Below are 11,691 nucleotides of genomic sequence, written 5' to 3'. Positions count from 1 at the left end.
GCTGTGCTCATTTTGTTGCTGTTGATGACGAAACAAAAAAAGATTAAACAAAAAAATAGTTGCGATTTAACTAATTTTGTTCACTAATGTTTATAGCTGCAACTGGCACACTTAATTACATATTATGACTACTATTTTTGTTCTATAATCCCATTAACAACAACAAGAACATGCGAAGCTTACATTATTAACCACACTCATGTTATTGATTATCAATGAGAAGTATTCAACAGTTGCGCTACAGTTTGATGGTCACTGTCGTGCGAGTCGTGTGCATACAGTTTGACAGTCATGCGTCTGTATGCATCGCGTTTTTTGTTCGTTGGAATTAGTTAATTGATTTCCTATCCATCAAATATACATAAATTAATTGCCAGCTGTGCAGTTATACAAATTAAAAATTAAATATATGTATACATATATCTAAATATACAACAAAACTTAATATAAATGAATATGAAAATAAAAATAGCAATGAATTTCAATGTACAACTTCCTGGATTTTATTTATTTATCAATTTCAGCATATCTTTTCTCTTTTTATGGTCTCTCTTATCTCCGTCTTTCAAGATTGAATTATCTTATAATAATATCGAATTCCTAAAATCCGAAATCCTTTTCCATTCCCAAAAAATATCAATTCCTTTCTTTTTTTATAGTTTTCATGTTTTTATTTAACTTATAGTGTTTTTTTCTTAGTTTTGTATAAGTTTTTTTTCCTTTTTTTTTAATTGCTTCTTTTCATAAATGTATATTGTTAATTTAGCATAGTTGTTAAATTTATTACAACTCAATATTTCGTAGGACTTTGCTTTAAAACATGTATAATTTAGTATTTGAATTTTTATTTTTCTCAACTCGTTCCTTCGTATGCTAATCATATACAATAGGTTCTATATGAATAAATATATATAATCTGTATATATATATGTATATGGTTTACCTGGCTAGCTACGAATGTGGCCAAGACGAAAGATATTCATGCAACTTAACCGCAGATTATTATTTGAATCATTTCATTTAGTTTACGTTAATTTCGTTAGTTGTGTTAAGTATTTTTTTTTTTTTTGTGGGGGAAAATTTATAGATATTTTTTATATTTTGGGAAGCATTTGATGTTTTGGTAATGAATGATGAATGGATGTCAAATGTTTGTATGTACGTAAAACAGTTAATAAGGTATTAGTTTAGTTTGTATTTTTCTTTTTTTTTTTTTAGTTTCGCATTGAAATCATTTCTGTCTGTGCTTGAAGAATATGTTTAGTTTATCTGTATCTTTTTGTTTTTTGTTTTTGTATCAGTTTCATTCTTATGTACATCTTTTGGCTTTTAACAACAGAGTTATCTATAGTTTTTGTTGTAGAATATATTACAGTATTCGCTACATTTTAACCGTTTGTTTTTGTGTTTAATACGTGCACAATTGTTTTGCTATCTGTGGCGCCAATCATATGTGTATGTGTGTGTGTGTGTGTGTGTGGTTACAGTTATACATTTTTGTTTGTTTGATCGTCCAACAACACAATACAATAAATACATATACTTTTCAATTAACTTACATTGTTTTTTTTTTGTTTTGTTTGTTTCCTACGGTTTCGATCACTTCTCTTGACTTGTTGTGTAAGACTTATAACGAAAGGGGGCTCTTTGCTTAACTAACTTAACTAACTAAATTTAACTTATGCTGTTCTCGGTGTGTTCTATTTTTTAAGTTGATTTCTTTTTTTTTTTTTGTTGTTTTTCCTTTTGTAATATTTTTGTTTGTGTATTTTCGTACAACAGGCTGCATGTGTAGTGTTTCTGTCTCTGTCTGTCATATAAGTCTCTTGTATCTGTCCTTGTTTGATGGATAAATGAGGCGAGTCAAGTTTTGTGTATGTTGTTTTTGTAGTTGTGGCTTAGCGCAATAACAAGACTTTTGAATATAATATTTTACACGACTTGTCAATACATGTGTCTATCGACATTAAGAATATTAAATTCATTTTCTACTGTCCATCCTTTTCACATTCATTTTCTCTCTCTCTCTCTCTCTCTCTATATTTCTCGTTACGAGTGAGCGGGACCTTTGGACTGTTTCTGTCGTCCTCTTTCTGTTTCGTTCAGTTTAGTTTAGTTTTTTTTTTTGTATTGAGCGGGTATAAATTGCTGGTTATGCTTTAGCCCTCATACATATTCCTTTTTATGTATGTGTAGAACTTTGTATATGTGAATTTTAATGTAGTTAATGTGGGCGTGGTGTATGTTTGTGTGTGTTTCGTGTTATGTAGATCCCGACGAGAGGCTGCACATTACATAAAGCGCTGACGTTTACTACTGTAATGACAAATATCCATTTTATCATCGATGGGACTGCCGGGCCGCTTGCAATGACGCGCTATTTCGTTGGCAACAAATGCAAATAGTTCCGGACCACTAAAATATCGAAGGCGGAAAAAGTACAAGCAATTAGTATAATAAATAACTGATAAGGATGGAGCAATGCATTCTATGAGTATTCTGCAGTTTTGTAAGTTGATCAAGAGTTTCAAAAAATCTTCAAATTCATATAAATTGACATATTACGAAGTTTTAATATATATAAAGTTTAGTTATTTATGAGTTACTTTAGCTGTAAAACTGTCAGTTAAGCTTTTATAGGATAGTGTCACATATAAGCATTGTGTGGAACATACAACACAGGAACAGCTTATTGGAAACTTCATCGTATTAAAAAGAGTTCTGAAGCATTTAAATTTCGAAACAATCTTTGAATGCTCACTACAATGCTGTTCGTTGAAAGCATTTACTTTTAGATAAATGTAAAATATGTTGTACAACTAAAGAATATGTTTCCACACATTGATGTAACAGTTTAGCAGTTAATTTTAAGCAATTTACATATCATTTTTATGCGGACACGGACAAAACTTGTACGAAAATCATGAATAAAGATTCTACAAATGCAGAAACATTACTCGAAAGGTGCATTGCTCCAACATATATCCAAATTGGTTGACATATTTACCGTGGACGCAAAACTAAGGCCTCCTTGAAAGTGTGCAAATCATCGCCAACGATGCCACTGGCGGCGCCTAGAGCACCGCCTGTGGCGCCGACTGTTGCCACCTGACCGCTTGCGGGGTTATTAAGCAAGTGCGCAGCTGTCGCTGCTGTCTGTCCACCATTTGTGTTTGTGGGCGCCATCATGCTCAGTCCGTTGCTAGCAAAACCAGTGACGCCATTGGCGCCTCCTCCTCCACCTCCTCCACTGACTTGGCCACCATGATGATTATTATGCTCTGGCTTCGGTGAGCTGCAGAAACGAGAAATAGAGATTGTACAAATTAATCTTAACAAATGATATGTCCTGGTATCGCAATAAGATGGACTCACCGACGATTGGCATGTGGATTCGTTGATTGCATTGGCAGCGGTTTTCCAGCTAAAAACGCCAGCAAATCCTCGCGACGTATCATCCGGCGTTTTTTGCTACGCGCCCAATCGGCCAGTTCGCGTGTGCGTCTTTGGTAGCCGCATTGTATGGCAGCGTCGCTGGTGCGTTTGAGACCATCACAAGATTCTTGAATCAAAAGAGAAACAACAATTTGCATTCCATTAAAATACGGTCAATTGATGGCATTGTCACATGTAGATGGCGCCAGCACTCCCCCCCCCACGGCACATCGCAGTTGGGAGAGCGAGACAACTACATGTTTGATGCGATGGGATAGCTAACCAACCTTTGTAGAGTGTTGTCACTGTGCCAGCTGCAGTCTGAAAGGGCAGCCACAGTGCTCCAGTCTCTGAAGCGTATGTGTTTGATGAGCGCTCTGCAAAAGCAAGGGGACATATTTTTAGTATAAAATGTAGCAATAGCAACTAGAGGAAATAGAACTAGCTAGCTAGCTAAAAGCAGCATATCAACCCAATTTTTGGTTGAGCATTCTACAGATCAAACTGAGACGGATGATATAGTCTTTAAAATGCAAGCAATTAGAGTAACGTTTTAATTTACGATATACAATTTTGTACATTTTCCCAAGCATTTAGATTTTACTGACCTCATACCTCACATCCTATAATATTCGATTTCATTATTTTCTTTACATTGCTTTTCCTTAATTGCATTAATAAGATTAAATAAAAATGGGTCAAATCGTTGTTGTACAATATTCATATTTCATAAATAATAAAAGACGATCAACTAATCAAAATTATAGCACAACTATAGTATAGTCTTTTATCTAACTAACTTTCAATGTTCTTCTATGCTATAAATAACGGGTATATGTATATAAAACACAAAAACAAAACCGATGCATTCCCTTTTGCACTAGAATTCCAAAAAAGAACAAAATGAGCGAGACATAAAGAGCCAAAGCAGCGAGAGCAGCCGCCGCCATTGCTGATCGTCTTTGATAGTAGCGCCTCTCGCTCTCACTTAGCCTCTCTCTCACTCTCTCCCTGTCACTCGCTTGCGTTCCAACACCTGCTGCTGCTGCTGTTGTTGGCGCTGCACGGAGAAAAAGGACCAAAGCAAGTTGACGTACACGTTTATCGACCCGACGTCAAAGTCGTGTGCAAAGGAAAAACTAAATGCATGATGGCTGCTAGCTAAGGAGAGAGATAAGTTGAAGCGAGATGGCAAGTAAAACCCAAAAAATAATTTGCAATCAAAAAGAAGAAAATGAAACAAGCAGCAGCACCATTTGAATTGTAACTATGTATCTACACACACACACACACACGATGATAAGGCAAAGGGCGCTGAATAGAAATGCATATTCATGCAGCTTCCTTTCCACACCCACACACACATAGAGCAAGTCAAAACAGCTGTTTAACAATTTTGCGAAAATGACGCATTACATGTACACACACACACACATGTACACCCGCACAACACACACACGCATACATATACATAACGTGTCAAAATCTTTTATGGACAATGTCAAGCGCTGACTTGAGCTCAGGAGGAGTAAGCAAAGCCACAGCCTGTCACACTGTGACAGTCACACAGCCGTCTATATGCTAGACAGAGACACCAACAACATGGCTGCGTTTCTATTGCATTCCAAGAGCCCTTTTCAACAGCGGCTGCTGCTGCACTTTGATAATGCGTAGATTGCAAACGAAAGAAGAGCGTAGCATTTTTGTGTGTGCTTTTACACACACACACATACGCTTACTAGAGGGGAACTTAAAAGCCGGGCCTGTTGTGTGCATGAAGTTGGTGTTGTTGTTGCTGTTGGATAGCAGAGCAGCCATCGCCGCTATTAATACACTCGCCCAAACTATTTTTAAGCACATCCACACACGCACACTCACACACACACACAGGCATATACATAGACAGAAGTATGTGAATATGTAAATGGAGGCAGCATAAACAAAATCTATGATTGGATAGATGTAATGCTGTCTGCTGTCTGATGCTACTGATGATGATGCGACTGGCGTATCGTGATACTTACCACGATAGAGCTGTGCAACGGCTGTGGCCGAATCCTGGAATGCACCCCAGACGGTGCTTAAATTGTTGTCGCGTTGACGCACAAATTCGCGCTCGTATTCATCGTTTTGGCCGTTGATTTCGCGTAGGAACTGCTCCTCCAGCCAGCTCTCTTCGCCTCCTGATTCCTGTTGTTGTTGTTGCATCTTCTTTTTTTTTTTGTTGTTGTTGTGGGGCAACACCTTTGTTGCTGCTTCTGCTTGTGTGTGTGTTTGTTGTTGTTCTGCTTGTTCTTGTTGGTTTTCTATATGTATGTAAACGTTTTTCGTTTGTAGAGGGCGCTGCTGTTGCTCCTCTCTACAACAACAGAATTGCGTGTTCCGGCAAAATAGCTGTTCCTCCTTCGTTCCTACGTTGTGCACACAGCCTCAGCTTCTTTTTGGCTTACTCCTTTTTCGTGTTCGACGAACTACGACGACGACGACAGAAGCACGCACTGAAACACTGACATAGGCACTCACACACACACACACGCACGCTGGCACACACACACGCACTGTGTGTGCGTCGTCTTTGAATATAGCGTTTTGCTTTCTAGGTGTGCTGCTTCTCTGTCGTTCTCTTCATATATATTTATCGCTTCCACTATAGTTACTATGTGATTGGATTGCTTAATGCGTCTTCAAATACTTCTGAGAATCGGAGATATTCCAATGTAAATATATATCTAAAATTGTGTAAAAATGAAGCGCACAGCACACTTGTATTATATTAGAGTTGTGTCGATTCTAGAGATGGATGCAGCAACATCGATGGCACCGTCGATGCATCGATATGTTGTTCACATTCTTTTAACATCGATTTCTTATATGGTAAACATCGATGTTTTGTTTTGCAATCAAATTATAAATACACTTAATATAAAATAAAAAGATTGGTAATTTAATTTCGAATTCCTTTTTTTTTTCTTACAAAAAAGTACGTTTTTTAATTTGTCCAATTCAAAACCTGTGTGATTGTGCTAACCATAATAACATTTATAAAGCAGTCGTATTAACGTTAGGGTAAACAAAATAAAATTAAAATTTTCAACTATACTTACTATTTATTAATTCAACCAATTGAAATATAAAATATATATCAATTTTTCTTTTAATTTTATCAGGAAAATATTTGTTTTGGTATTTCTGTTAATAACAGTGCGGTAATCTGTAAAGCGTTTGGAACATTTGCCAGTCACCACGATGGTTTCGATTTTGTATCGATGAGTCAACATTTCGATTTAAATGCTGTTATTTAAACGCCCGCCAACTATCGATTTTATTTAAGAACCAGCTCAACCCACAGCATTACAATATTATAATTTTTCAGTGCAATTTATATGAATGTCAAGTAAATGAATAGCGTACAGATTATTTCCTTTTCGCCCAAATAAAACGCGCAACGGTTTACATTTGTAAACGAAATTTTAAAGGAAAAAACTATTTTTATTGCCACGCACTTTGAAACACCCTTGCAATGGGTAACAAAAAAGTCAATAAGGCGTATTCGACATGTTGATGTCCTGATTCGTTTCCAAATATGAATATTTGGTGTTATAATCAATAAAATCAGAAAGATTTTTAAAGCTCTCATGGAAGAATATATGTATTTGTTATCCTCAACTTAGGCAAGAGTCTTTTGAGCATCGGTTTGGCGACATGCCGATTTCTATAATGTAATGTTTAGTATAATGTATGTATACTAGGTTTAATCAGTTAAAAGATGTTTTCATTGTTGTTTTTAATAAGTTTCTTAGAATGAGTTTTAAAATTACAAGTGTACAATTTAAATATATTTATATAATTACAGCATTAATTAGAATAATTACATATTATTAAACATTTTTGTTTGTAAATAACTTTACTTGTATGCTTTGTTTGTTTGTTTTAATTTACGTAGAATGTTATGAAGTTCTTGATTGTTGTTCTTATAATTCATTTCATTTCTCGTTGGCAGATTTAGAATTTTTATTTGATTGCTTTTTGGCCAAAGTGGTGACAAGAACAGAAGAAAGGCTAAGATCAGTTAAGGTAAATTGTTAGTTAGTTTAGTTGCTTCATGTTTTGTTGGCCCCAGAAATTTGGGTCCATGGTAATTTACACATTTATTATTAATTATTATTATAATAATTATTATCTATGCATGTAGAATTTGTATAAAGATCTATTAACAACGACGAACGCTACAAATTACTATGCTTTACTTCACTTTACTTTTTATATGCTTTCTCTTTAACCTTCTCTTTCTCAATATTTTCATTTAAACTACGTGTTTTTGTTTTTTGTTGGGAGCACCAAGTGTTTTGTTGTTGACGACAATGATGATAATGATAATAACATTGATGTTAATGTTGTTCTTGCATTCTTTTTGCTGCTATATAATCGTATATATATATATATATATATAGTACTGTGCGCATTGCATTTGTTGGGCTATTTGGGTACAGTGAAACCTGCCTACACAACAGTTTGCCATCAAAATACAATAATTCTTCATTTCGACGTACTTACAAAATTCTAATATTGCAGCGCTAACTTACAACAAAGCCATACAAAGTAAGCAAACAAAAAAAAATAAATAAATACTAAGTAAAATATATGTATAAATGTAGATAGATGTATAGTAAAAAATAAGAAAGTTTACGTATTTTATATTCCTCAAAAATCGAACCATATCGTAATGAGCCCCGAGCCTCATTATGAACAGTTTTAAAAGCACTGCTAGGTTGGATTAGGCAAAAAAAAACATATAATATACATATATGTATATAAAGCATGGCTGCATATGCAGCTATTTCGATTTCACTGTAGTTAAACCCTTTCCTTATTTTTCTGTTTTTTTTTTTCTTGTTGCTGTGATTTTTGATTGCGTTTCCTTGTCTGTTTGTTGTTATTTCGTGTCGTGGTGTGTGGTGAGAGCAGCACAGCGATAGCGCTGTATTGTAGCTGTGTTGGGACAGCCGGCATCAATAACGATTGCGATAGCGATAACGATATCGATAGCGTCGCTGCCGCAAGAGTTGCGTTCAAGTGGTATCATTGCCGATACCATTCTTTTGGTCTAATTTATTGGAGCCCATTTTCACCATATACACGAAAAACGTAATAATCTCCTTCTCCTTGATGGGTATTGTCTTGAAATGCTTCATAATGGTCTGCAACAAAACAAAACAAAATATAATCAATTTATATTTCATATTTAATGCAATGTTTTGAGTCTACTCACATCCGCCAACTGGGCACGTTTCATGCCCTGCCGCGTCTGCACCTTAAAGTGGCGCTTGTAGCGACGCAGCGTGGACACATGCAGTTGATAGAGATCGGGAAACTCATGCAGATCCGTATCCGTCTCATTGCTATCATCCTCGCTGTCCTTGCGACGACGTTTCGTGCGCACCGATTGTATTCTTGCCTTATGATAATCGCAAATGTAAATGTGCTGCGCACTTGGATCGCTGCTTAGCTTGAGGCGTTTCTGCGCCACTGTTTTCTGTATACGTTTGCTATAGCTGGCATAGCCAGCTTGATTTCGGCAACGTTCCATGTCGTCGATCAGGCAGCATGTTTGGTCGGTATGGCCGCCTCGTGAGTCCTCCTCACCGGTGCTGAATCCGTTGTTCATGGTCACACACACACACAATTTATGATTGCTATTGCTTTGTTGTTGTTGTTGTTGTTACTACTGTTGCTTTGCTTTGTGTGTATGTTTGTTGGGTGGAGGGGGCGGCAGGCAGCAGAGGCACAATTTAATAGATTTAATTGTATTTCTACAGCAACCGTTTGCCTTTTCTCATTCCACACATGCACACAATACTCGCGAATAAAACGTACTTTATGCAGAATATAAAATTTGTATTTTGCACTTTTTCTTTTGTTACCTTCTCCTTCTCTGCTTTTATGCTTTGACTTTGTGCGTTTCACTCACCCCCCTCTTCTATTTGCTAGAGATGGAGAAACATCGATGTCACCTATCGTCGATGATTTTGTCTGTATTATTAAATATCGATTCTTTATAATAAATATCGATGGATTTGCACCAAAATAATTTAAATGCATCTATTATTAAATAAATATTTTTATTTTTTATATACATTTTTATAAGTTTAGACCATTTTGCATATTTGCATTCATCAAGTTTGCCCATCTCAACATTTGCGGCATAATCATCATGCAGTTCAGTTCTAAACGAGCTCAATATGGATTTCCCATGTTAATAGCTCTTAACATGCGTGTAACAGTGCGTTAACTGTTGTGAGCATCCTGCGCTTATGTTATCTTGTTTGCAATGCAAACTTGGCATACTTTGTTGCTAAATAATGCCATGGTCATATATTAATTTCTATAGGTTTTTTTTTTTAATTTAAAGAATGTTAGCAAAAGTTTTCTGTATTGTTTTGAACTCCATTAAAACACTGCGACGAATTGTGATGTATGCTCTACATTTTAATGCTTAAATACTGAAAAATACTATAAACTTTCGTTCGGTATATTTGAAAATTAAGTTAAGTAATTTATCAATCTTAATTTTAAAGACCGTTACATGCATATTGATCTTGCATGTCTGCAAAATAATTTTTTATTATTAAAGATTTGATACCGTTGACGAACTCGTTTATATATTTTCATTTAAAATTGTGAATTTGACGTTAGTATTTGAACCAAATAACAAAGCAAATAAATGTTTGTTCAAAAAGCTTATTACATGCTTTATAAAGTGTAACCAGTCGTAAATCTGTGCAAATTGGTATATTTGGCAAAGTAAAATGGTATATTTTCGAATTGCAATGTGTGGTCACGCTGTGCAAAAGCAAAAAGCAAAAGTATTTGCGTTGAAATTTCAGCCGGACGTGTTGCGGGAGCGCGTCAATTGAACCGAATCTCACTGAAATAAATACCGTGCGTCTGCGTCGTTTGTAGCAATAATATTGAAAAGGTAAATTGCAAGCAGTTTCATTTTTTTTGCTGTTTTTTCTTCATCTGAAAATTGTTTTTTGAAAATTGTGCGTTAATTACCAACAACAACTACCAACATAAAAAACATCCAAAAATTAAAATAAAAGGAAAGGAAAAAAAATAAATAAAAAAGAGCCCCCACACAGAAAACAGAGTATGTACATAAATAAAAGAGGGGGCGACGCCAACGCTGCCGCTGCCACTGCTGCTGCTGCTGCTTCGGCTCAGCGCAGCAAGTAGAAAATTCTCAGCAGAAGCAGCAGCCTCAAAGCTGAGCAACGAACGAAACGGACTAGCAACAAACACAACACCAATTGGAAACACACACATACACATATGCATACATACTGTTTGCGAACTACATATGTATGTGTAATTCCAATATGACTGAACTGAGACGTGTTCTGTGCGTGTATGTGTGTGTGTATGAAATGTTATTTTTTCTCCTTTTTTCGTTTTTTTTTTTTTTAATTTTTGTGGTACCATGATGTAAATGATGTACATACACAACGCATTGTTTATTGCAGAAATAATAATCATAATATAGATAGAGCAAAATCGGCTCAATGACCGCGCTCGCTTTTTTTTTTTTTGTTTTCTGCATTTATTTGCGTGTCGATTTTCCAATTGGAAAAGGCAAAGTCAAAAAACACTAAAAGACACGCGCCCAGTACGCAAATAAAAAAAAATTGAAAAAGTGCAACGAGTGAGAAATAACAGTGTGACCATTTTATATGTATTTGCACATACATATAAATATATATATATATATATATATATAGGTGTATGCGTGTACATAAGATCTATGTACATACATCAATTTATATGTACCCATGAAATTATAACAATTTCTTTGCTGTTTTTTTGTCACATCAATTTATGCAGCTAAATAATATACATTTTTTTTGTTTTGTGCCAAACATAACAAATGCAAAGTGAGCGAAATTTTAAAATACCTATAAGATGCTGAAAAGAGATTGAGAGCATAAGAGACTCCAAAAAAATAACAGTAAAATTTATGAAGCAGCAAAGCAAAGCTTGTGCGTGTGTGTGTGTGTGTGTGTGTGTGTGTGCAAACAAGCAAGAGATTTTGAGTGAAAGAGAGCAGAAGAGCTCGCCGCACGTAAATTACGGAGCTTGTGACACACATACATAGCTGTATACATATGTATGTGTGTATCATATATATACGTATAAGTGCGTTTGTGTGTGTGTGTGTGAGGAACAGGACAAGGCAACAACGAAAATTTTCATGCTTGC

At 35.5% G+C, this 11,691-nt stretch overlaps 3 protein-coding genes across 3 annotated transcripts in view; 1 reads left to right on the top strand and 2 right to left on the bottom strand.

The window, feature by feature from the left end:
• Positions 1 to 1,142: 1,142 nt before the first annotated feature.
• LOC133847121 (HUWE1-associated protein modifying stress responses) lies at positions 1,143 to 6,231 on the bottom strand. The gene is made up of 5 exons (XM_062281922.1): positions 5,460 to 6,231; positions 3,723 to 3,812; positions 3,376 to 3,562; positions 3,008 to 3,295; positions 1,143 to 2,415 (listed from the first exon to the last, which is right to left on the bottom strand). Exons 1-5 carry the CDS (start codon positions 5,641 to 5,643, stop codon positions 2,292 to 2,294), a joined length of 873 nt encoding a protein of 290 aa, XP_062137906.1. The 5' UTR covers positions 5,644 to 6,231; the 3' UTR covers positions 1,143 to 2,291.
• A 2,066-nt stretch (positions 6,232 to 8,297) lies between these two features.
• LOC133848585 (histone deacetylase complex subunit SAP30 homolog) lies at positions 8,298 to 9,408 on the bottom strand. The gene is made up of 2 exons (XM_062284213.1): positions 8,705 to 9,408; positions 8,298 to 8,633 (listed from the first exon to the last, which is right to left on the bottom strand). Exons 1-2 carry the CDS (start codon positions 9,098 to 9,100, stop codon positions 8,505 to 8,507), a joined length of 525 nt encoding a protein of 174 aa, XP_062140197.1. The 5' UTR covers positions 9,101 to 9,408; the 3' UTR covers positions 8,298 to 8,504.
• Positions 9,409 to 10,257: 849 nt separating this feature from the next.
• The window catches only part of LOC133848581 (serine/threonine-protein phosphatase 2B catalytic subunit 3), a 32,251-nt gene continuing 30,817 nt past the window's right edge, over positions 10,258 to 11,691 (top strand). The window contains exon 1 of the mRNA XM_062284209.1: positions 10,258 to 10,411. The gene's annotated coding sequence lies outside the window, so the exon portion shown is untranslated. The remainder of the gene's footprint in view (positions 10,412 to 11,691) is intronic.

The sequence above is a fragment of the Drosophila sulfurigaster genome, chromosome X (genome assembly GCF_023558435.1).
Source record: "Drosophila sulfurigaster albostrigata strain 15112-1811.04 chromosome X, ASM2355843v2, whole genome shotgun sequence".
NCBI classification, from domain to species: domain Eukaryota; kingdom Metazoa; phylum Arthropoda; class Insecta; order Diptera; family Drosophilidae; genus Drosophila; species Drosophila sulfurigaster.
The sequence above is the reverse complement of the archived record's forward strand: the minus strand, read 5'-3'. Positions and strand labels throughout refer to the sequence as shown.

What these genes read in the sequence shown, in the direction of transcription:
- LOC133847121 (XM_062281922.1), bottom strand. Translation starts at nt 5,643, where the DNA reads ATGCAACAACAACAACAGGAATCAGGAGGCGAAGAGAGCTGGCTGGAG. An exon ending in AGTGACAACACTCTACAAAG is followed by an intron (nt 3,563 to 3,722) that starts GTTGGTTAGCTA and finishes TTTTGATTCAAG; the next exon opens with AATCTTGTGATGGTCTCAAA. An exon ending in AATCCACATGCCAATCGTCG is followed by an intron (nt 3,296 to 3,375) that starts GTGAGTCCATCT and finishes TCGTTTCTGCAG; the next exon opens with CTCACCGAAGCCAGAGCATA.
- LOC133848585 (XM_062284213.1), bottom strand. Translation starts at nt 9,100, where the DNA reads ATGAACAACGGATTCAGCACCGGTGAGGAGGACTCACGAGGCGGCCAT. An exon ending in AACGTGCCCAGTTGGCGGAT is followed by an intron (nt 8,634 to 8,704) that starts GTGAGTAGACTC and finishes GTTTTGTTGCAG; the next exon opens with ACCATTATGAAGCATTTCAA.